The following is a 26,689-nucleotide window of genomic DNA, read 5'->3' as shown; positions in this document are numbered from 1 at the left end:
CGGAATGAATGGTAGGATTGACTTAATGAGAATAAAGCGACCCTCTATAGAGAGAAAACGACTTTTCCACCCCCGACAACCTTCTTTTGATCCGCTCAATCAAATGAAACAACTGTGAATTAGTCTTCCTAGTGAAATAAACGAAGTGGATTTGAAGTGGGTACTAATATCCTCGTTACTCGATCCGTCCCCATATTTTGTAATCGGGAGAAAATCCAAACTTAAATTTAAACTCAGCCAAATCTGATTTTTTCGGTCAAATTTGAGGCAGGTTCACGTGGATATCCACGGGTACGGGTTACATTGTCATGTCTATTAGTCACTTTATTATGTCTTTTTCAAATTATTAAAAACTAAAAGTGAGCATTTCCTATTCATTTGATATCGCACTATCGCACCCGTGGTAGTAAATAGATTGCTTTCGTGGTATGTCTCTCAAGTATAAAACTAAATTGATTATTTGTAACTCAAGTATTTTTTCTTAGTCTTTGTTCAATAGCTATTTTTCATAATTTTGAGGTATGACTTATAATTTTAATCTTTCTATAATTTGTACAATTTCATATATTCTTATCGTTCTTATAGGTTAAAATAAATGATTATTTTTCATTCATCTAACATTTACTTTGACCTCATGGTTTTGTTTAAAAGTTTGATGAGTCACTCAATGTCTTTATTTTTAATATTTTTTCACATTTTAATAGGTGTGTGGCCTGACCCAAGTGCCTTGTTATTACTCATAATTTCCAATGCTTCTTTTACATTGAAGTTTTGAATCATGTGATAGTAGTTATAGTTTCAATCATTTTCTCTTATGGCTAGATTGTTTGATTTCAGTAATATCTCATACCCATCATTAAATAGTGTATGTAAAATGTTTTTTCTATGTATCCTTTATATTATTCTCCTCAACTATAATATCATGTCCTCGTTTGTAAGACACATTACTTGATTGAAGTCTATTACCTTTCTCTTTTTTTGGAAATCTCGTTTTCTCCCTCTTTGATTCTATAGCACGTAAAAACAATTGGATTTTCGTTTTGTTTAGGACCTTCTTGGTCTTTTTATTGGATTTTTATTTTAATTTTTAATTTTTTAAATACTTTTTTACTCGTATTATAAAGACTCCATAATGTTTTAGGTTGATTGTCGACGATCTAATATAACTTTCTCCTTTTATATGGATTTAGTATAAATTATATGTAGCAAAACTATCCTAGACATAATTGCTCTAAAGTTAACAAACATATTTTTGTTAGCTTTAAAGATGACAAAAATATTTTAATTGTATTTAAGTAGTTTATATATATATATATATATATATATATATATATATATATATATCAATTTTGATCACCTCTTTAAAAGGAAGCACACGATTGGGCGATCAAGTGAATATTGACTGATCAGGGGAGTTTGGTAGATATTATCTACTAAGACGTATTTGAAAAATTTAAGTAGAATATATATGTTCTTCGGGCGTTCTAGGGTTCACTACTTGACTTCTTAAACGAACAAGTACATGTGAAAGGATATGTCATCCTCAAAACAGTGCTTGAGCTTTTATGGAAATGTGAAAATGATCAAAGTTAGGTACCGGGTGATAGACACCCCTTTCCTAGTATAATATAATCATATGTGTCATACTCCAAAATTTGTCCTATCATTTTTATTTTATCTGGATTATAGCTCTGTTAATTTGCATACATTTGTCTATTAACAAGGCAACACTTTATTTTTAGTCTTTTTATTTTCGTTTTATTTTTTTAATAATCATAGTGCTACCGAGGTATTTCTTATTCGTGTATGCACAACTCATGATCGATGTTGACATCGTTTGATCCAGAAATTTAAAGAACCATGTGTGATATCGAAAGAGCAGTCAGAGAAGCAAATATAGTTCAAAGGATCTTAGTTGAAGATCAACCATTGATTTCTTCTGACCTTAAAGAGGGAATCCTCATCTCAGTTGTACCACCGTGAAGAATTTAATATGTACCGATAACATTTATTTAAAATTTATATATTAATATAAATAAATTATTGATACTTATAAATCAATAACTTAAAAAAATTATACACCATTATTTAAAAAGCATCCACAAAATTATTTATCAATCAAATATTTTATGCGAAATATTTTCAAAGACAAATTTACACTTATTTTAGAGTTTTTAAAGTTGAATAAAAAAACCCTATTTTAATCAAAATTAAAATTAAAATCTATGGTGTATTACATGAATTTAAACACTAACCTTTTATTTTAGCAGAACATTTCTTCCATTATAAATTCGACCTTTTAACCAAAATAAACAAAATAAAGTAAAATTGAAATGCATCAAAATAGAATATAGTAACAATAACAAACAAAAAGAACTTAAATAAAGAAAAAGAAAAAGAGTTCGTCAAAAAAATTAGAGCGAGAATAGCGTGTTTTGGCGGGAGGAAAGAATTTCATTTAAAAAACCTTGAAAAGGCATACTGTTAGCAACATTTACCCTCCCAATTCGACCCAAGAAAGGAACTCAGGTTCACTGAATCAACAAAACGACACTGTTCACTGTCGTCTCCAAATGGATTCGGAGCTGAAATCGGCCAAATTCTCTTACCGGACCGCCAAAGCAGAGGGTAACCACCGTGAAGAAGCGCGTTGGGCAAACGTCATCGGCGACATACTCAAGAACAGAGGAGAGTACGTTCAAGCCCTCAAATGGATCCGAATCGATTACGAAATTTCTCGCAAACACTTACCTGAGAATCAATTGCTCACAACTTGTCAATCCCTCGGCGAGATCTATCTCCGTCTCGAGCATTTTACCGAAGCCCTAACTTACCAGGTCAGTACTCTTTTCTTCACACTGAACCAAAACCCTAATCAATGCATTTTCTTTTGTAAATTTATTAGCAAAACCCTAATTATTGCATTTTTTATATATATTTTTTTAATTTGATATTTGGATTGTAGAGAAAACATTTAGAGCTTGCTAGAGATGCTAACGACCTTGTTGAGCAACAAAGAGCTAGCACACAGCTAGGTCGAACTTACTATGAACTGTTTTCGAGATCTGAACATGATCACAACTCAGTTCGCAATGCAAAGAAGTATTTCAAGAGCGCTATGGAACTGGCAGTTGCTCTAAAAAAGAATCCGCCTAATAATAAGTCTTCGTATCTCAAGGAATACATTGATGCTTACAACAATATAGGAATGCTTGAAATGGAGATTGACAATTTGCAGGAGGCACAGAAGATACTTAGTAAAGGATTAGAGATTTGTGACGAAGAGGAGATTAGTGAGTATGATGATGGGCGTACTAGGTTACATCATAACCTTGGGAATGTGTATATGGAATTGAGGATGTGGAGTGAAGCTAGCAAGCATATTAAGAGAGATATTTTGATTTGTCACAAAATTGGACATTGTCAAGGGGAAGCCAAAGGGTATATTAATCTCGGTGAAATGCATTACAGGACTCAGAAGTACGAAGAAGCGCGGTCTTATTATGAGAAGGCGCTTGCTTTGGCAAAGTCCTTGGAGGATGAGGATGCTTTGGTTAGACAGATTAATCAAAATATTGAAATTGTTAAGGAATCTGTTAAAGTTATGGATGAAATCAAGGGAGAAGAGCAGAAACTTAAAAAACTCAAGAGAGGTATAGCCTCTGCCAGAGGGACACTGCACGAGCGCAACTGTCTGCTACAGCAAAATGGGTCTCTTGAACGCCTTGTTGAGAAAGCAAGAATGATCTCTGCATGGGAGAAGGTATCAATTCTATCTTGTGTGTTTCTACCACTATTCTTTTAACCTATATATTCATGCAACCTATAATGACTATTTACATGAAAAACATTCTTTGTAAAAGTGTTAATGAGACAATTCATAACTTTCGACACTTGTGCTTGTGGTTCCAAAGCGGAGCCAGGCATTCAAGTTTGCAGGCCCCAACTTTTCTCCCACTTTTAACCCTCCGCTGCTCATAGCTCTGGGTAAAATTGAACCATTGTATTACCATTTAATGATTTATTCCAAATTATATAAACAGAACACAATAGCGTCTAAAGAATTGTCCTAACTTTACATGTTGGTCGAGCTCAAGTCATGTGGACTGTAATTGACGAGCCCAATGTTTTATATGAAGTACTGTAAAAGAACCGTCACTATATATATAGTGCTGAAAATTAGCAGTCTGCAGGACTATCTTTTGTTTTTGGTCAAAGCTGGCATCACTTTCTAGTTTTACCCATGTGGTCTAAATACTGGTAAGGCCCGTGGCTCCTGGAGGCAATCAAGTGTCTCCATCTCTGGTGCCAAATAGGATTATTTTCAACGTATGAACTGTGTTTTCTGGAGTGTGTTCAATTGTAATTATTGTGTTTAGGAGACAAATGCTTAGCTGGCCCAGTTCTGTTATATTATATAAAATTCTTCATTTGACCTTTTAGAACCTATGTTGTTAATCATAGGTTGCGTCAAGTAGCGCCTACTCCTTAAAATGCTACAGTGGTATAGTGGGTTGTGGGCTATTGCAACGGTTATCAATCCTTTTCTACAAAGTAAACATAAATAGTAAAAGAACAGGAAAATGCACCAAATTAAAGAGACCATCCCAATTATGATTAAAGAACCTATAGTACGTCCCAAACTTAAACAAAGAAGAAGAGCATAACAAAATTGAACTAAATGTAGGAAGAAGAACAGAATGATTATCTGTGAGCAAGAACGTAATAGAATCAAGAACAATTATTAAATGAAGATAGTGGTTTCAAAATAAGGATTTGAGGAATTTCACTGTCTAATTCCCAATAGCAATTGAGATAGCGGTTTAGGGTCGCAACTTTGCTGCAATTAGAGGCACAACCCTTCAACAACTGCTATTGCAAATTTGCTGCAATCAGAGGCTGCAATTACCACGATTGTGAGCTATTGACAACATATCAGAATTCCCTTAGCATAAATAAACAGAATTCTTTTTAGTTTAGCCTACTAATGTTGGTTTAAAGAACCAATGTGTTACTTATGGATTAACCATGATATTATTGATGCTGTTTTAAACCTTTTTTTCTAACTTAGAAACTTCTTCAACTGGAAGCTGTTGCATATATTTACAATCAAGAGAAAAATAAAGTTTATTCTGTAACATATTGAAGATTGCAAACATTCCAGCACCAAAAATAGGTTGTCATCATGGTTGCTTAAAGCATGAATAGCCGCACATGCTTTGCTCTCAAACTTGTAGTTTTGCTGCACGCACTATAATTTGATAATCTATAAGTCTTATTTGGTGAATACAGAGACCTTTTGAAGCTATGAAATGTTCAGTAATTCCTAAATTGTGACATTTCTTACTGGGCAATGTGTTGTTTAGTATTGTGAATTTGCAAAGGAGAAGAAGAAAGTAGCGCATGACCTTAGTGACAGGCAAAGGCTGGGTGATTCATATCTTGATGTTGCAGAATCATACCAGAAGCTCAGAAAATTCAACAAGGCAATCAAATGGTACAAAAAGAGTTGGGAAGTGTACAAAACAATTGGTAACTTAGAGGTAAAATTTTCATCATTCTATAATATATTAACTTAATACCTCTATTCTCTTTGTCTTCCTGACTTTAATTCAACATAACATGAAGTTGAATATAAAAACATGTATGATCATTTGTATCAATATTGTTATTTAGTTTTTTTTTTATATGGAATACAATTATAGATACTTCAAAAGAGGAGCCATGTATATATAGAATAAATTCTTCCATATTTTGAGTTATAGAGCAATCCAACAAGAACAACAACCAAGTCTTATCCCACTAAGCGGGGTCGGCTACATGGATCAAACCTTTGCCATAATCTATCCAGAACCATGTTTCTATTCAAATTATTAATCTCAAGATCTTTCTTAATATCTTCTCATATAATTTTCTAGGTCTTCCTCTACTTTTAGTTATATAACAATCCAAATAAAGTAAAACATTTGACACAAATTGAGTATGTGCGGGCAGATTTATTTTATAATGCTTTATTATAAAATCTAGACCATGAGTCTATTCGTACTCATTATACATTAAGAATGTCTTCCATGCTACAGTCAGATATCTATCAAACACCCATATCGTATCTGACACGACTGGGCATTTCAAATCCCGACGTGACCCTTCAAATTCTGTATATGCTTGTCAAGTTTATTCTTCATAGGTTGCTTTGGATCCATAGATCAATTTAGGTAAAATAATTGACATTTATTTTTTGCCTCTTTGTCCTTAATGAGGATGCTGGTCAGTTGATTCATATGCTTTACTGGTAATGATTATAGGGACAAGCACTGGTGAAAATTAATATTGGTAATGTTTTGGATTCTACTCACAATTGGAAAGAAGCGTTAGATGCATATAAAGAGAGCTACAGGTAATGATATTCATTGTATTCAGCTTTACTGGTTGTTTTTTTCCTTGAAATTAGAGAGATTAAGTTTATGGAACACAATAAGCTTTTGATTATTATGGATTCTCTAAGTCTAAGTAGCCAAATATATGTTGAGCTTATAACTTGCTCTGCCCAAAAACTTTTGATGCAACTTGGTTGCATATAAGCAGTGTTGTTGATGGTGGAGAGCCAAAATCTGCCAAACCGCATCTTTGAGGCCATTATATCGGATTATGGCAGAAAAACCCGTAATATCGGCTGATATTTACCATTGCGTCGAGCCCAAAACTTGCCATGTATATCCGCCATAGCGCGACCATGGCAGATATTTGATAACACTGCATATAAGACACAAAGGCACTGCAGTTGTGTTGTAAAAATAATGAAAAAAATTGCTAGCATGAGATTATTCTCATCATGCCAATTATACTCTTCGTATATTGGTCTCTATGAATTCTTAGAAGTTACTATTTTAAAATATAGTTGGTTGTTTCGAAGTTACTTGCTTGATGAAAATGCTACACCATGCTCCAAACCAATGCTATTAAAACCAGACCGGACCAGCCAGTTCAACTGGGAATCAGATCTGGTTCTGTGCCAGTCAGCCTTTGAAAATTGGTGGGTTTAAAGAGCTGGGAAAAATCAGTATTAACTGCAAAACTGGCGCCAGTGTCATGTGATGGACAGTGCATACATGAGTAAAATTTAAATACCAATAACTAATGTGATCCATCCTTGATTAGAGTTGCTTAAAAATCCTATTCTTTGGTGGGCTTCTTTTGATTATCTTGCTCTTGCATGAAAACCATTGATTTGATCACATTATTTTGCAGGATTGCCGTTGAAGTAAACCTTGCTGATGTGCAACTTTCTGCCTTGGAAAATATGCATTATAGCAACATGATCAGATTTGATGATGAGGATGAGACAAGGTAGCTGATTCATTGAAAGTCTGTATTTTTTTTTAATACATTTCTTGCAGTTTCATTAAGCTACTCACGGTCTTCTTCAAACATTCTAACCTTCAGAAGCTGAAATGTAACCTGCAAAACTGAATCCATTTTATCATTTCCAATGTCACTGATCTTTTTTCTGTACCTGCGATATTACTTATTTTCAATTGTGGTATTTTACAGAAGGCTGAAACTTCTAATTGATAAGCTGAAGAAGTCAAATGAAGAGCAAGAAGATAATAGTTCGCCCGAGGATTGTTGTCCTGAAACTGATACTGAAGAAAATGATTGTATGTCAAATAGCGGGTCTGATGAGTTTTGCTTTCCAAAGAAAACTTGTAAATCAGAAACCCTGACATCTGGAGAAGAATCAAATGATGATACTAAGCCTCTTACGTTGCTATATCAGTCCATTAAAGGTTCATCTAGAAAGATAAGTCACAAGGAAAGTCCTACCATCTCTACCATGCAGGTTGACCAGTCACCCAAAAGTGTGACAAAACAAACAAGCAACCATCAAGCAGTTGTCGGTCGTAAACGTGTCCGTGTAATTCTTTCTGATGATGATGATGATGATGATGATGATGATGAGATGGAATGCTCAAGCAGAAAGGATCATGACTGCCTTTTAGACAACTTGTCCAAGAATGATGCCAGTATGTTTTCCTTGTTAGTTGCTTTGCTCTAACCTAAAGTATATATACTAAAATTAAGTACTGACTTATATTTGACCCAATGCAGTTGAGAGTAAAACCACTCCTAGTAAAATTCAGGTAAAAAATCTCCACCTGTTTGCATTTGTGAGTTTTATTTTAGTACTGTCAGCCTGTGAATTTATTTGGGTTTTGAGATGGCAGGTTGTCTCGGAGAATGGATCCAAATGTGCAATTAATGTTGAAGAAAGTAGTAGTTCTTTCAAAAGCTGGAGTACAAATACAGCCACTAAATCACACAGACATTCCAGATCATTGAGCAATGATTTAGCTGTTGAACCTGAGTTTCACAGTGGTTCTAAATGCGATACAGTTGTCTCTGGCAAACAAAATGGTGTTGCCCATCCCATTACACATCATTCTCAAGATGATGTGAGTTCCACCGTTACAACTTGAACACACCCTTGTTTGAAATTCACGCTTTTGCCAAACTGACATGTTCATCATTATTGCTAATGGATATTTTTCTAATCTCAGGCCTCCTTTATATTCTCAATTTGCAGAAATATATTGCATGTCGGATTGGGAATGATATAATTTATGTTGAAGCAGCCTTGTGCGCTGCTGGTGAACATTTCAACATTGACTCGTTAAAAGCTGCAGTTGCATGCCTATACTATCTACAATTTCCAACAGAAAAGAGATCCGAGGGTATGCAGTCCCTGGTTTATGTATTTGCTGTCATAATCGATTATTTCAGTATTGAAGATCACAAGTAAATAAGTTGCAGTTTAACCAACTCCATATTATCTTCTGATACATTTACTTTGTAGCCTTTCTATTTGTTAATTTCTTTTACTTTGTTATTGAACTTTTCCTTCAGTTCAGCATATTTTTTCTTCTAGCCTGAGTTCACATGTGGCTCACATAAATTTATGAGTAGGTTTGTTGCCCATTATTCAGCACATAAAATGTGCTGGAAGTGATATAGAATCGCTGGAAAGTGTTGAAAAGCTTAAGGAGCATCTGCAAAACAACATGGTTGAAGCTTTCATTGATGGTATGCCTTACTTGCGCTGTTTGTTCATCAGTGATATTACCATACGTTTTTTTTTTGTCATGCCCCTTTTTATCTGTTTTTTTGTCTGGAAAGTTATCTCCAAGACCAATTTGACACATGTACACTTAAACATTTGGATCTTTAAACTAGTTGAACATGAATTTGGTTGTTATCCATTGGTATAAAGTTATTCATTGATCTTGCAATTTTTGTAAATGACAACAAAGAGTTACAGCTGAACAAATGTGTTGAAGCTGTATTAATTTCATTTTTAAACTGTTAGGAACCTAGGTAAAGGACCTGAGTTTTCAGAGAGAGAGAAAGAGAGGAATAACACAAGGAAACCAAAAAAACTTTTATTTAAAAAACTCATTTTGAAAATTTTCTTTCAAGGGTTTATCTATATACCACAGAGCCTATACCCGTTCTCAAATGCCTCCTTTCATCCTGTGCTTTTATGTAACTGCTTGGTAGATTCTAACTGTAGCTAAATAATCAGGCATTCAACCTTCATACTTTGATCCCATTCACATTTATTTTTCTGGGTACCTATCAGAAACATAATTTGTTTTTTTCCTTAAAAATTTATCCTTACAGGGTGGATTCAGAAGCGCTTAATAGGAATGTATGTAGACCGCTGCAAGGAGTTAAGTGAGGAACCAAAGATAAAGGTGCTGAAGAAACTTTACAATTTAGAGGTAAGGACCCTAGTGGTTCCAATGCCGCTTCAGTGACATAAATATGCCTTCTGTTTTTTAGGCACTGAATTTTGATACTTTTTTACAGCTGATTTTAGCTTTGTTGAAAACAGGTATCAGATGACGAAATCATTGTATCGGACTGTGATCTGCAAGATTTGTCTATAACACCATTGATAGATGCATTGAATTCCCAAATGGCATTTTCTTTACTTGATATCTCTCACAATTGCTTAGGTACACTTTTCTGATTTGTGGTCTTTTTGCTGTAGATTCTACTGTATTATTTGCTTACTAACCACTACTCTATAATCACACTTCTTGCCTTCTTCAAGAGGAATGACTCTAATGGTTCTAAAGTCTCATTTATTTCATCTATAAAATCTTTTAATACGTCCTTTTGTTGGTAATAAGAGTAGTTTGAATACCAAAACCATATAAAGAATAAAAATAAAGTAAATATGTATGATACTTTAATAACTTTCTGCCTTCCATTAAATTGAAATTTTAGGAAATGGGACAATGGAGAAACTTCGAAAAGTGTTCACAACATCAGGTCAATCTTACGGTGACTTAACTCTGGACTTGCACTGCAATCGGTTTGGCCCAACAACTTTGTTTCAGGTATGATACCGCATGCAACCCTTTTTGTCTTTTGTGTTTGTTGTCTCCCCTTGTTCCATGCTTATAACATTAGTTCCTTTTCAATGAGAATATAGTTTGGGGAATCTAAATTGATGTTGTTCTTTATCTTCCATTACAAAAAAGATATTTTCAAAAGTTTGACTCAAATATAATGGAGGCATACACTTGATGTTAGTTACAATATTTTAAAAAAGAAACCCAATTATCAAGCTAAAATAACTGAAATATCAGCTCTCGCTCCCGCTCCCACCAAAGGGTATTTCAATATTTTCAAGTCACAATCTATTACAAAAAAAATATTCTATCAATGCAATTGATTGTTTATGATAGAATAATACTTGGTTCATTTTGCATGACTAGGATGCCATTTGATTTGACCCATCCCTAGTTTGCTATTGCCAATATATTAAAGTTGTGTATTTCTGTCAGATTTGTGAATGCTCTCTGCTATTTGCTCGCCTCGAAGTGCTTAACATTTCTGGAAACCGTCTTACTGATGCCTGTGGATCTTATCTTTCAACAATTTTAAAAAACTATAAAGGTTAGCCACATGAGTTGAATCTCTGCCAACAGGAATATGGTTTCTATTACTTCCCTTCACTCTTTTCTAGTATGCATGGTTCTCATTTTAAGCTGTGAAAATGCCCATCAAATTTAAGTTGTGGTACACTTATGGTCTTTCAAATATGGTTGTATTGTATGTGAATTCCTGCTGTTGATATCTTTTGACTTTAGTTTACTTGCATCTTTTCGTATAGCTCTTTGTAGCTTGAATGTAGAGAACTGCTGTATCACATCCAGAACGATTCAAAAAATTGCTGATGCATTGGACTCTAGCTCTGTACTTTCACACCTTTGTATAGGTATGATAAACCTACAGCTCTCTTTAATTCCTTGATACAAGTGATCTTTCTTGCATAATGGGTATTTTACCTTTGACAGGACACAACAGCCCTGTATCTGGGAATGCTTTAGTTAATCTTCTATCCAAGCTTTCTGCTTTAAAAAGGTAGAATCAATATGCCGGTGCCACCATCCATCTCTTACATAGCATCTTTACAGAAATTGTATTATTTTATGGCGTATAAAATTTTAAATTAAATGTTCTCATTGTAGGTTTTCGGAGTTGAATATGAGTGGTCTAAAGCTAGGCAAACCAGTTGTCGATAGCCTTTGCCAGCTTGCAGGGACCTTGACTTTATCAGGACTAATACTTGGAGGCACTGGTATTGGAAACGTGAGTAAACCTAGCTCCTACCACGTACTCACTCTAGTGCATCATTATTGTTATTTCTAGCATGCTTACCTTATTTGAATGGATTGAGCCATTATTCTGCAGGAAGGGGCCGTGAAAGTAACAGAATCATTGCTCAAAGGGACTGAGGAGCTTGTGAAACTTGACCTATCATATTGTGGGCTAACATTTGAGTATATTTTAAACATCAATGTTAATTCATTTTGTTCCATCCTTGAGCTGAACCTGGAAGGAAATCCCATAATGCATGAGGTTTGTTCACCGTAACTGAATTTCAATTTGTTGGTATTCTTGTAATTAGGGGTGGAAATATGTTAGGCCAACAAAGACCTACGTCCTAACCAACCGCTTGCCTAAACAGATCGGGCCAAACCCGTTTTTTTAAAATAGACAAGGTTAAGATTTTTTAAGAAGCCCATTTACCTAAAAAGGTTAGGCTTTAGGGCACTCAAAAAAGTCACATGCTTATCAGACCGACCTACATAGTTAATATCAATAACATTTTTTATTAAAACCTTTTTGCTAATTTAAGTATATTAGCCAATATTAATTTTTTACATATTTAAATGTATAACTATAAAATATAATTGAAGTAGAATGTTATATAAATTGTAAAATGTCCTATTATATCTTAAAATAGAATTTAATCTCATTTGTCTCTTAACTTGTTAGTTTACTTGGGAGAATAAGTAGGTTAACATGGCATACCCGACTTTCAAAAAGATCAGATCCAGGTTTGGGAATAAGTTTTATGACTGGTAACATGCCAGAGTTGAGCCTCAATGTTTTTCATCATGTCAGACTTGGACCTTGTAAAGTCTAACTCGGCCTAGTCTATTTTCACCCCTAAATGTAATGTGTGTTTGCTTGACTTGTTTCATTTGTCATTATGTATTGCTGTAACTGTAACACTGTCGTACTCATAAAATCTGTCTTCTCTAATAACTTTTTTAATTCTCTGCCTTAGCTTCACTTTATATAGATCTAACCTCTAGGTAAATATGTGCCTGCTTTTCTGATAATTTTGAGTTTAACGAGTTTTATTATCGATGGCTTGTTTTAATTTCTTTAATTAAATACAGGGCTGCAACACTCTATTTTCGCTTCTCAGAAACCCCCAGTGCTGTCTCAAGGTTTTGGTCCTTAGGAAGTGTCAACTTGGGCTTGCTGGAGTTCTTCACATACTTGAGGCTCTTGCAGGTTGGCTTAATACTATATGTGGTTGTTAGTTTTTCAAAACTACTACTATTGTAATTCCAATGGTTATGTTGCTCTTTTTTATCAGATAACAGCAGCCTGGAGGAGCTTAATCTTGCTGATAATTCTGTTACAACGGAACTTTGTGTTCTACAATGTGATGTATCAGCTAAAAGCTGCTCACAGACCCAGGAACAGAAACTTGATACTCTGAAAGTGGATGATAATCAAGAGGTGTTATGCTCTCTAGATACTTTTGCCAATCAGCTGGAAGTTGCTGATAGTGAAGAAAGGGCAGAAGCTGCTGCTTCTGGAATTGACGACAGCTGTGCTAGTTCATGTCAAAGAACATCATCTCCTGAGTGCCAATTCACTCAACAATTTTCAACTGCTATTGCAAAGGCAAAGAACTTACAATTACTAGACCTTAGCAATAACAGTTTTTCTGCACAAGCTTCAGAAACATTCTATTGTTCGTGGACAAGTTTACGACCCCTTTCAAGTCACAGGCACGTAGCTAAGCATATTATTCATTTCTCAACTACGGAAAAGAAGTGCTGCAGTGTGAAACCGTGCTGTAAGAAAATTTGATCCCTGGCACCCATGTTAATATACTGGCTAAAGAATAAATGGCAATTCTCCCGTCAACAAAAACATTTTTATGAACAAAAGTGCGAAGCTTTATACATATATCCATATTCAACCGTTATAATTTATGAACATTAATTGTAAGGAAGTACAGGTCTTTCGGTTTCATTTATCATGTAAAACTTATTTATAAATTAACTTTTATTTATTTATTGCATTTTAGTTATGTCAAGAATTTTTTTTTGGTGATAAATATGGTCAATAGATTTATATTATAATGATTTATTATGAATTATAATTGAGATTACGATATCAATTAATCACAAATAAAAAATATATCGAAATTGAGAATAATACATATTAATATTAATATATTCTTTAGTTTTATATATATTTTAAAAATAGTTGTAAAAAATATAAATCCCATGAAAATAATACATATTAATATTAATATATTCTTTATGTTACTCTTCTAAAAATAATTATTTTAAACATAAATTTTGACGTAGATATTACTTGAAATTGAGAGTTTTTATTATAGAGATTATCACCTATGTTTTCCTTATAAAATAAAATTAAACAAACTATAAATCAATTTTGATAAACACTATATCTTTAGAAGAAAAAAAATGATGCACTGACGGATGTAAGTTATTTTTATACTGTCAACCAATGACAATGTATCTTACCAAATCAACGTGTAAATTTTAAATTAATTATATGATTTAATACTTTAAAGTATTTTGATCGGAGATATGTGTAATATATTTTTACACTGACAATCCACTACCATTAAACTCATATTTGTATATATGAAAAATCAAAAATATTATTACATATATTTAGATTATTTGTCTGAGAATGATATTAAAAATATATACTAGAAAACATATAAAATTATTTAGAATATTATATTAAAAATATATATCAAAATTTATTTTCTTTAGAAAATTTTGTAATTAAAATATAACAAAAAAGAGAAATAATGTTCTATAAGTTTTAAAAAAATAATATGTATTAAAGTTAATATATTTATTTTGCGTTTATTAAGATTTTAATTAATTACCTCTAAAATATACGCAATATGTAATTCTCTCTCTCTCTCTCTCTATATATATATATATATATATTCATCTTAGTTTTATGCATACAATTTTGTTTATTCGATTGCCCTCAAAGCAAAGAATTACTTTAAAATGTAAGTGAGTGATATTTTGTTGAATTATAATTCTTTGTGTCGAAGTAGGTTGTTCGAAAGAGGCAAGGAAATGTCAAAGTGTTTAAGTCGAAATGTCGAAGCATGTTGCTAGACAAATATTTTGGCTTATGTTTATTTTGTAATTTTAGTTGAATTAGGTTAGTTGGAGTGTTGCTTATGGAGCAAGCAAACTCAACCTATAAATAGATAAAAACCCCTATTACTGTTTGTAAAACATATACCACCGAAGTGCAGTTGCATAATTGAATAGAAAATCTCATATTGAGAGCAGAGATTGTGAAGCGAAGTTCTCCATTATTCATCTTTTCCTATTCTTCATTCAATTATCAACTGTGAAGTGAAGTTCACTATAGGTTTTGGTGAATTTCTAACATCTGATATCTAGAGCACTGACTGAGTGATTTGTGCGATGCAAAACACGACGATGATGAATAATCCAAATGGACATTTTTCGCTGAATCTCCCAATTCTAAATGGTCAGAATTATGAAAATTGGTGTAAATAGACGAAGGTTGTTTTCTGTTGTCAAGATCTTTGGGATCTTGTGAAGGAGGAGTGACGTTGCTCGTAGAAAATGCAACAGATGGAGAAAAGGTTGCACACAAGAATTGAAGAAGAAATATTATCAACCTCTTTTTATATTTCATCAATGTGTTGATTCTTATGATTTATAAAAGCTGAGTGATGTTGATTCGATGAAAGAAACATGTGAAATTCTGGAAAAATCATTTGGAGGCGCTGAGAAGATGAAAGAACTGAGGTTACAAACTCAGATGAAAGACAATGAAAGCATAACTGACTTTTTCACTAAGGTTACGAAACTGGTGAATCAAATCAAGGTATGTGGAAATGCGTTGACATCAAGATCAGTTGCCACAAAGATCTTGAGGTCATTGGCTCCAAAGTTCGACTACGTGGTAGTATCCATAGAAGAGTCGAAAGATTTGTCAACATTGACAAATGAAGAGCTTCAAAGGACGCTTGAATCTCATGAACAAATAATGGCTAAAAGAGATGCAAGAAAGTCGAAGAGTGGTGTGACTTTGCATGCACAATCAACAAAAGAAAAGAAATGTAAAGGGAAGTGAACCCACAAAAAAGGTAGAGGGGGATACAACAATTCGACAGGTCGAAATCAGCAAGAAGGAGGCTGATTGAATCAGAGAAAGTACCCACACCAAAGCAACCAAAGAGACGGTGGTGCAGGTAGAGGAAGAGGTGGTTGTCAAAATCCTGACAAAAGTCACATTTAGTATTTCAACTGCCAGAAGTATGGTCACTACTCTAGTGATTTCGCTGAAAAACAAAATAATCAAGATAATGATGCAAAGTTTGCAAAGCATGAAGAAGAAGAAAAGATGTTGCTGATATTCATAACAAGAGATGAAAAAAGATTCCATGACCAATGGTACCTGGACTCAGGATGCTCATCACACATGACTGGTATGAAAGATTGGTTCATCAATATAAAGTCCCCAATGAAGAATATGGTACAATTTGCAAATGACAATATTCTAGCAGCTGAAGGTATTAGTGATGTTCTGATTATGAGGAAAGATGACAAGAGGTCAGTAATTTTCAATGTACTATACATACTAGGCATGAAAATAAATTTGCTCAGCATATGACAGTTTGTTGAAAAGAACTACAAAGTGTCGATCGAAGGCAAAATGATGAGAGTTCTCGACTCAGGTGGAAGGTTAATATTGAAGGCTCCAATGTCTCAGAGTAGAACCTTCAAGATTGAACTAAATATGATGGAGTACCAGTGCCTTGCAATTGCAGCTAGTAGAGATGAACGAATATGACACTATAGACTTTACCATATCAATTTCAAAGACAACAAAGATTCGAAGAGAATGAATATAGTTTTCAAGTTACCAAAAATCAACATTCCAAATAAAGTGTGTGAGGAATGTGTGAAGGAGAAGCAACACATAAGAACAACTTCAGCAAGGATGCAAGAAGTAAGTCGAAGGAAATTATTAAAGTCATATACTTTGATGTGTGTGGTCCTATCCAGGTGGATTTGATTGGAGGTAACAAATACTTTGTCACATTCATAGATGATTTCAATAAAAAACTATGGACTTACCTGATCAAGAAGAAAAGTGAAGTGATCAAGGTATTTGACATGTTTAAATCTATGTTTGAAAGATAAAAGTGGTTGAAAGCTCAAGATTCCGAGGATTGATGGTGGTGGAGAATATGTGTCGAAAGACTTCGACATGTTTTGTGCAACTAGAGTGTAGCCATCATTGACAAGCTCAAGCAGATCTTGAGCGCCAAATAACACACGCTTCTGAATCGTCCACCGATTCCAATTTTTTTGTCGAATATTGGAAGCTTTGTATTCAAGCTACCATTTCCGCCATTCATCTTCATTCTTGTACAAAACGCTCAATTATCACCAACATTCGCGTTTCCCAATCCCTAAGAATCAAGATTGAGATTCTCTTTAATTTCGATCTTCAATTCAATGTGAATTTGAGAAACTAAATTAATCACACACCTCACGTACACTTGTCATTCCTTGTGAGAAAATTTTACCTTGTACCCCTACGATTAATCCCATACCCCTACAAAAATTTAAAAATTCCCATTTTACCCTTAATTGGTTTTAACCAATTTACCATTTCATTTTTACCATTCAGTTGAAAATTCCAAAAATTACACTTTCACACCCCTTGCACCGGAACACTTGCAAAAAGACTTCCGGTATGTATTTTTCCAAACCGGAAGACTTATGGGAAGACTTCCGGAACACAAAAAAAAACAAACCGGAACACTTAAGGAAAGAGTTCCGGTTCACATAAAAAAATTTCAAAAAAAATTTGCATACCGGAACTCTTTGGAGAAGAGTTCCGGTTTGCTTTTTTTGTGTACCGGAAGTCTTTCTTTAAGTCTTCCGGTACGTGTTTTTTTTTTTTTTTTTTTTTTTTTTTTAATTTTTTTTTTTTTTTTTTTTACAGAAATGGAAAATCTTCCCAAAATATGTGTAGATACTACTGATGCGTTTATGACGACGGAAAGATTTGGTACACGAGAAGAGGTTATCAGATGGATTAAAGAGGTTGGAATCGACAATAAAGTAACTGTTATTATCAGTCGTTCAGATACTAAAACGGGGAAGAGAGGGAGAAGTAACAAAATAATATTTGACTGTGATAAAGGTGGGAAACACAAGATTAGTGATAGTGGTACCCAAAGTGCGTCCAAGAAATGTGGATGTCCATTTAAAATCAGGTCGACTCCGGCGAAAGATGGATCTGGTTGGAAGATTGATGTAAAATGTGGGTTACATAATCATGGTTTACCTGATAGATTAGAAGATCATGCTAATACAGGTGTAAGTAATTGCCAATGTTGCAAAATCAGCGACATGTTGCTTCTCATCTGTGGTCAACCTACCAATAAACGAATGACCTTCTAATCTATCAGGTAAACCATGATTATGTAACCCACATTTTACATCAATCTTCCAACCAGATCCATCTTTCGCCGGAGTCGACCTGATTTTAAATGGACATCCACATTTCTTGGACGCACTTTGGGTACCACTATCACTAATCTTGTGTTTCCCACCTTTATCACAGTCAAATATTATTTTGTTACTTCTCCCTCTCTTCCCCGTTTTAGTATCTGAACGACTGATAATAACAGTTACTTTATTGTCGATTCCAACCTCTTTAATCCATCTGATAACCTCTTCTCGTGTACCAAATCTTTCCGTCGTCATAAACGCATCAGTAGTATCTACACATATTTTGGGAAGATTTTCCATTTCTGTAAAAAAAAAAAAAAAAAAAAAAATTAAAAAAAAAAAACACGTACCGGAAGACTTAAAGAAAGACTTCCGGTACACAAAAAAAGCAAACCGGAACTCTTCTCCAAAGAGTTCCGGTATGCAAATTTTTTTTGAAATTTTTTTATGTGAACCGGAACTCTTTCCTTAAGTGTTCCGGTTTGTTTTTTTTTGTGTTCCGGAAGTCTTCCCATAAGTCTTCCGGTTTGGAAAAATACATACCGGAAGTCTTTTTGCAAGTGTTCCGGTGCGAGGGGTGTGAAAGTGTAATTTTTGGAATTTTCAACTGAATGGTAAAAATGAAATGGTAAATTGGTTAAAACCAATTAAGGGTAAAATGGGAATTTTTAAATTTTTGTAGGGGTATGGGATTAATCGTAGGGGTACAAGGTAAAATTTTCTCCTTGTGAATCGAATCAGAGTTCTGGATACTAAGGGCCTGTTTGAAAGGGTTCTCAAAAACTGTTTTATAGTTTTTAAAAATTTACAAATAAAATACTTGTTTGATGAACTTGTTTCTCAAAACTATTTTTTAAAACACTTTTGAAATTGACTATTTTAAAATCTAAAAACCCAAAATTATCAAAACATGTTCTGATTTTTTATTTTCAGTTTTATTTTTCAAATGAGGAAAGTTGAAAAACACAAAAAAACACACTTTTTTTCATTAATGGCAGTATAATAATTAATTGTAATATCCGATAACGTTGTAATATTTCTAAAAATTATCTGCAATTTACATTTCAATAATTTTAATTTTAACTTATTAATGAGTTAGCTCATGGCTCCACCCCTCTTACTTCCCATTAATATTCAGGAATGTTAATTAATCATGCATTAATTATTTTTATGTTATTATTGATTTTGAAAATTTATTTAATATTTATTTTAACTTTTTTAATATATAAATTTTTAAAATTGATTCTTTTGATTAATTAATTTTTTAATACTTATTTGAAAATCATTTAAAACTATTGAAATATTCACATATTTAGACCAAAAATTGTTTTCATTTAACCGTAACTAAGACATAGAGACCTTACTGAATATAATGTCTTTTCTCATTTCAACGGATTTTTTTTTTCAAAAATAAGAGATAGGATACACCAAATAATTTTTTAAAATAAATTATATTTAAATAATCGAATATAGTAAGTAATCACATTATTCAATCATTTAAATTAATAAAATACACTTGTATTTAATTTATATACAATTAAGAAAATACACTTGTATTTGCACCAGCCTCACATAAGCAATTAATATGAATATTATATTATAAAATATTATCAAAGTTTAATTAAAATATTTAATTATAATATTATATATATATATATATATATATATATTTTTTTTTTTTTCAAACTAACACTTAAATTTAATTTTTATGCATCTCATTAGGAGATTTGTATATTTAATTATTAATTAAAAAAAATCATTTTAATAAACTTAAATATATATTAACTGATTTTTATATCTCCAAAAGAGATATCGTGATTATTTTTTAATATGATTATTTAATATAATAAAATAGATTTTAACTATTTTGTTATATTACTAAAAACAGTTTTTACAAATTATACTACCAAACAAAATTTTTAGTTCTTAATTTTTAAAACTGTTTTCAAAATTGAGTTATCAAACTAATTATTTTTCATTTTTTTCTCAAAAATAGTTTTTCAAATAGATTTTTAAAACCAAAAATCAAAATGATTCAAACAGACTCTAAAAGTGATTCAAAAAAAGATGATGAAGATTGAAAGAATGCAGAGAAACTCAATTTTTTTTCTATTAGGTCGATTGTAACTAACTTTCAGTTTATATACACTATTCCAAACTCAAATCAAAATCAAATGAAATTGAAACTAAATAACTTGAATTTGAATTATATTTAATATAATTTAATTCAACCAAACACGAATAAATCTATGTAACAGTAACCTGAAACGAAAAGCGCCTGAATCTGAACATAACGCATCCTTGAATGCAAAATAGAAACGGAAGCGACTAAAATTGCAGAGATTATCAATCCAACGAAAGAATTGATCATTTTGAAATTGAAGCGACGTCATCGACAAGTAGTGGCTATTGTTGAATGGTTTATTTTAACGCCACGCAGAAACAGGGAACATCTTAAGATTTTTATATGAAAAATAAATAAATAATCTTCAATCGTTTCATCAAACTAGGCCTTTCATTATTCATAAGATAATATTTGGTAGAAGAAGCATATGCTGAGCACATTCTTGGAAATGTATAGAAATGGTTGGATCATGGTGAGCGGAAGAAAGAAGGTTGTTGAAAGAATGATATGTATTGAAACTGTTTTTATTATTTTAACTAATTAGTTATTTGATTTTTTTAAAAAATATTGTTATTATTTTAACTAATTAACTATTCAATTTTTAAAAAAAATGCCGTGGAAATAAAATTGATCATTTTGAAACTGTATTTATTACATTAAGTAATTAATTATTTAAATTTTCTTTAAAAATGACATGGATTTAAAATTGGTCATCTTAAAACTGTTTTTATTATTTTTAACTAATTAATTATTTAAATTTTCTAAAAAAATAACGTGGAAATAAAATTGGTTATATTAATATTGTTTTTATTATTTTAACTAATTAATTATTTATTTTTTTAAAAATATGATGTGAAAATAAAATTGCTCATCTTAAAACTGTTATTATTATTTTAACTCATTAATTATTCTTTTTTTAATAAAAAATGACATGAAAATAAAATGATTTAATTGAAATACACTGAGAGTGTAAAAAAATTTTATACTGTCAGTTAATCATAGCCGTTGAATGTTGAAATAAGTTTGTTGAAATAAGTTTGACTTTTATTTTAAAAATCTATAAAGTAGTACAAACGGATGATGGTGATAAATCGAATGTATAAAACATTTTCCACTTCATAATAATTAATCTCAAAATAAAATTGATCAATTTGAAATTGGCAAGTGACATGTCATTAAAAATTAATGCAAATTGAAGAGGGGACTATAATAAAAAAAAAAAAAAATTAGATTTAAGTGTATTTTTGGTCTCCCTTCTACATTTGTCTAAATTTTCAATCCCCCTTAAAGAAACCAAATATTAAGCCCCTTGATTTGAATTTTCTTGAGATTTTTTTGTCCCATGTTTAAATTTCTAGGTGACATGTTCAATAATGATGTGGCAAATGATATTTTGACCCAAACTGAAATAAAAATGTCATGTCATTTATAGACATATTTTTAAATAGTTTGATTAACAAGTACTTTTTTTAAAACTATTAATAATTTGACTAACTAAAAATAATTTTTTAAATAGTAAAAATATTTATAATTTGTTAGAAAAAAAAGTTGCTTTAATAAGGTTGTTTGATTGGATGAACTTATAATTGCCATTGAAATCAAAGTGCAACAAACCTCCAAACCCAAAGATCCAAAATCCCTTTCTCCAACAAATTCAAATAAAAATAAATCGATAAATCAATATTATTCATTTTACACTCAAGAACTTAGGTGTTGATTTTATAATTGAACTACCACATAACATCTATTATTAATTTTAGGATGAAATCCATAATATCTTAACTTTGGAGAATAAAAAGTGTTGATTTTGCGGATTTTATGGTTTTCTTGGATTTGTTGGAGAAAGAGTTTTTAATTTTCTAGGATTTTATGGTTTTCTTGGATTTGTTGGAGAAAGAGTTTTTAATTTTCTAGGTTTCTTGGATTTTTTAGGTTTCAAATTTGAGGGATAAATGTCCTGAGTTTATGTGTTTGGGGATGAAGTGAATTTCTGGAAAGAAAATTAGAGGGGATTTTGAGATTTATGGGTTAGTTAAATGGGTTAGAAAAGGAGTTTTTAGTTTTCTCGGTTTGAGAAATGTATATTCCAATTTTTGTGTTTGGGGATGAATTTGTGGGTTTGTGGGAAGAAAACTAACAAATTTAATTATACACCAATCTTTTTGTTATAAAAAAATAATTATTGTGTTTTTTGGATGATGGAAAAAATTAAATGAACCAATGAAAGGTTTTTAAACCACAATTGGTCAACATTTTATTTGCCGCGCCATTACTCAACATGCCACATAGACCATAGAATTGTTATATTTTTGAATTTTTTTTTCAAACAAAATCTATTTTGACTATTATTTCTGGCATTATTTATTAGTAAGAATTTTCTTAATATATTTCTAAACTTAAATAAAAGACATTTAATTTACACATGTTGTGATCAACATAAATAAGAGGTTTTACAGTGAAAAATAGTAAATTGTTTGGTCTCTTGTTTTAATAGTACAATTTCTCTTCTTTTATTCACATTCTCTCTCATTTACTAGATGTTTTACTTCAACTAAGCCAAAGTGTTATGCTGCTAAGTTTTCCTCTAATAATCCTCAGCTATGTTAAAATATCATCTTAAAATGCAAGCATAAACTGCTGCTCATGGGATGGAACTCAATGTGATGAGCATACAAATCATGTCATAAAGAAAATGGAGTCTGGATTGCATAAGTTTGATTAATTAATTGCGGTTCAAACTAAACTGTTTCGAAGATACTGATTCAGTTCACTTACTAATTTAATCAAACACGTCATTTTCTTTTTCTCAAACACAAATGACACTAATTTAATCAAACAATCATCACCACAAGGACATGTTTTGGTATAAGATACTTATGAAGACATCCCAGAAATTATAGTGACAAACTTGAGTTTGCGAAACAAAATTTTAAAAAAAAAATACAAAACAGTTCTTGCAATTCTGGATATTACTAAGGGAATAGCTCATCCTCCATTACATCAGGTAAATCAAAATCTGAAATTATATAGACTCAAAACTAGCCTAGTAGAAGAAGCCAAGGACCTTACCACCAACATTCTTTCTCCTAGCCTCTTCGTGATCCATAATGCCAGCTGAGGTGGTCAAAACAATATACCCAAACTGCACATTTTGAATTATGAAAAGGTCAGAGATATCATAATTCTTGCTTGAAGTTAGAATTTGTAGTTTTGAGGTCTAAACATGATTTTTAAACATACATTTATTCTTTAATCCACGTAAACGTATCATTCCATAAATTACTTTACACTCAACTCACACTTTTCAGTAAAATCAGCTCATTCCATAAATTAAATTACACTCAACTCACACTTTTAAGTAGGATGGCAACGGGTACCATGGGCACGGGAATCAGTCCCCTACTACCCGTCTCGTTTAACAAATATGATACTCATATCTGCTCCATATCAGTGCGGGTATCCACAAAACAGATATCCATGGATTTTAAGATACCCGTGGGTATTTCCGGATACCAATGAATATCTTTTTGGTTATAATTGTAATTTATTATTTTTTCTTATATGATTTAAATAGAAAATTATGTGTATAACTTTTGAAGAAGACGCAAGGCTTGAAGAAGACACGGAAGAAAAACGTACAAAGCTAGGGTTTTAAGTGAAAAAGAGATTATCAAATAAAATTAAGTGGCTATTAATTAAAAGAATTTAAAAGTATAATAATTTTAAAAGATATTTAAGTAATTTTTCTAGTAATTATTAACAGACACGGGTACCCACATGTAGGAGTACCATTAAATCCATATATGCGCCCATAAAAACGAGTAACTAAATATTGGTTTATTGTACATTAAACTATCCAACTAAACTATCCAACCCGTGGGCGTGATAGGTTTTATCCGCAGGTACGGGTTTTTTTGTCATCCCTACTTTTAAGTAAAATAAATTCATTCCATAACTTAATTTACACTGAACTCACTTTTAAATCACACTTTTTAAGTAAAATCAATTCATTCAATATCAATTTTATCAGTTTTATCACTGAAGAACCAAACACTCACTAATAGTCTAATACTCTCTCACAAAGAATAACTTTGACAGATATCTTTGAAAGAAGCTCTTAAAAAGATCACTAAAATATGCAATTGGACACACCAAACAGAGCCAGATACAAGAATATACAAAATTAGGATTATACTAACTAACCTGTCTAGAAGGGAGAAGCCTGGCAGTCCAACCTTCAATCTCTTTGACACCAACATCAAAACGGGGACTAATAACACCACATTTGTTCAACCTACCGTTCAATTCAACAACGATTTTCCCAGATCTATGGTCATCAACATACTCAAACTCTCCAATATATCCTAAATCATCAACCACCAAAATACATCTAATCAATACAATACCCTAAAAATGGAACCGTGTCACATTCAAAATAATACAATCATTGAGAATTACCGTGCTTCTGCATAACGATGAGGAATTTGATGATGACTTTGGAAGATGGTCGAATCATGACTTGACGCTTTCCTCTTTTCTCAGCATTGTACATGCTTTTAAGAGCATCATTCAACACACTGACTCTCACCATGGTTGCTGCTACACAAACGTAAATACAAATCAATTATGAGCATAGCTTGCATAAATCATTGCAATGAAACTCTAAACTAAATTGTTAATTATTTGCAAAACTAAAGTAGATCGCGGCGGCGCGCGGCTGTTTCAGATGCATTTAACGATAACAAAAATATGGAGAAAGAAACCTGAAGAATCACAGTAGAAGGAGGAGCGATGGCGAGGAAGAAGAAGGAGGATGAACAAGCAGCGTGCTAGGTTAAACGAGAAGGAAAAAGTCAAATTTTTCTAGGGTTTTTTGGTCAAAAACTTTGGTAGGTTAAACCTATATGATTTTGGGCCTTAAAACCTAATCTCTCCGTTAGAAAACGTTGGGCCTGACTGAGTGCTAAAAGAGAGATTTTGTCGATTTTTACAATAATACTCTATGATTTATTTAAAAAATATTATGTATTTGCCGGATTTAAGTGTAACGCACAGATTTTTGAAAAGTTACTGAATTTTAAAGAAAATTAATGTTTTAATTAGATTTTCAAAAATTCATTAATTCTTACTAATTTTTAAAGTAATAGGAGTAAAAACATACATTTTGCATCTGTTTTCTAAAACAGATGTGAAATCATGTTTTTTTATATTGGATATTTTGAAACAGCCGATATAATTTTTTTTAAAATATTTAGAAAATTATAGATTTTTGAAAAAAATCGATTTTTTCAATCATATCAGATTTATAAAAAAATAATCGATAGTGTTAATTTCATTTTTTTTTCTTATCGGATATGGTCTACCAAAATTTTCAAAAATCTGAAAAATTATAAAACGTACCGAATTTATCAAAAAAAAATTATAATATTAACTTCGTTTTTTATAGGCCTACTCGATATGAATTATCATACTTTTAAAATTTTGGTAAAAATATACGAATTTCTAGAAATACATTAAAACCTCATATCGAATTTTTAAAAATTTGATAAAAAGGCAAAATTTTGCTCCATATCAATTTTAAAAACTATCAAATTTTTTTAATGTATTACTGAACATTTAACAAATTGTTCATTTTTTTAGAGCGAATTATTTTGACAAATTGTAATTTTGAGATGGCTAAATAATGAGAAAGGTATTTTGGTCAATATAAAAAATTATAGGGGTGGTAGGTCATATTTTTGGGGTGTCAAGACAAAATCTCGCTAAAAGACCATAAATTGAATAGAAAAAGAATTCTATTAAAATAAATTTAAATAGATTTTTTGGGATTCAATTGCGATGCTCACGATTTATTTTTTTTAGAAAAAATATTTGTTGATATTTGTAGTGTTATATTTGTAAAAAGATTCTACTAAGGCAGGGTGATGGTTATAGGCCGCCTAAGGAAAAGCGGCGATAACATGTCGCTCAAAGGGAGGTATCTCCTCGCCCCCAAGGTCTTTCTATCGCTCAGTCATGGGAAACATGGGAAAATCTGTTTCTATGGCAAAGAGAAGTCAAGATCATTAACTGACATCCTTGGAAATAGAGATTCAACGGTCCACCATTGAATGAGTGAGCGATGACCCTTCCTAAGAGAACCCTAAAAAATACACCTCACTTGTAGGAGGAATACAAATCTTTACATCCTAAACATAACACTTAGTCAGATCATAACTCATACTGATCCCACCCCTCAAAAGCTTATACCTAAGTACATAGTCCATCCACAAAGCATGTCACCTCACGTGAGCATGACTCCTAAAATCACCATAAAATACCATGTATATGGCTTATCGCCATCGTGGACAAGCTCTAACCACTATACAACGTAATATACTTACTAAGGTCTCTGATT

At 32.0% G+C, this 26,689-nt stretch overlaps 2 protein-coding genes across 3 annotated transcripts; one reads left to right on the top strand and one right to left on the bottom strand.

Moving 5' to 3' along the window:
- Window positions 1–2,407: 2,407 nt before the first annotated feature.
- LOC127106986 (protein TONSOKU) lies at window positions 2,408–13,690 on the top strand. Its single transcript, XM_051044278.1, has 20 exons — window positions 2,408–2,837; window positions 2,966–3,763; window positions 5,367–5,543; window positions 6,306–6,397; window positions 7,249–7,347; window positions 7,552–8,024; window positions 8,110–8,141; window positions 8,226–8,453; window positions 8,585–8,732; window positions 8,965–9,081; window positions 9,679–9,779; window positions 9,893–10,016; window positions 10,291–10,403; window positions 10,854–10,965; window positions 11,183–11,287; window positions 11,367–11,433; window positions 11,541–11,661; window positions 11,764–11,931; window positions 12,762–12,879; window positions 12,965–13,690. Exons 1-20 carry the CDS (start codon window positions 2,574–2,576, stop codon window positions 13,465–13,467), a joined length of 3,960 nt encoding a protein of 1,319 aa, XP_050900235.1. The 5' UTR covers window positions 2,408–2,573; the 3' UTR covers window positions 13,468–13,690.
- Window positions 13,691–23,134: 9,444 nt separating this feature from the next.
- Window positions 23,135–25,264, bottom strand: LOC127103547 (40S ribosomal protein S15a-1). Of its 2 annotated transcripts, none has more exons than XM_051040796.1 (4): window positions 25,056–25,264; window positions 24,751–24,891; window positions 24,496–24,656; window positions 23,135–23,434 (listed from the first exon to the last, which is right to left on the bottom strand). In XM_051040796.1, the coding sequence occupies exons 2-4, from the start codon at window positions 24,881–24,883 to the stop codon at window positions 23,336–23,338; spliced, it is 393 nt and encodes a 130-aa protein (XP_050896753.1). In that variant the 5' UTR covers window positions 24,884–24,891; window positions 25,056–25,264; the 3' UTR covers window positions 23,135–23,335. The 2 variants fall into 2 exon arrangements, with proteins under 2 accessions (XP_050896753.1, XP_050896754.1); XM_051040797.1 differs by having other exon boundaries at window positions 24,751–24,888; window positions 25,056–25,262.
- Between the last annotated feature and the right edge of the window lie 1,425 nt (window positions 25,265–26,689).

The sequence above is a fragment of the Lathyrus oleraceus genome, chromosome 7, assembly GCF_024323335.1.
Source record: "Lathyrus oleraceus cultivar Zhongwan6 chromosome 7, CAAS_Psat_ZW6_1.0, whole genome shotgun sequence".
Classification (NCBI taxonomy): domain Eukaryota; kingdom Viridiplantae; phylum Streptophyta; class Magnoliopsida; order Fabales; family Fabaceae; genus Lathyrus; species Lathyrus oleraceus.
Note: the sequence above shows the minus strand (reverse complement) of the source record. Positions and strands in the feature narration are given on the sequence as shown.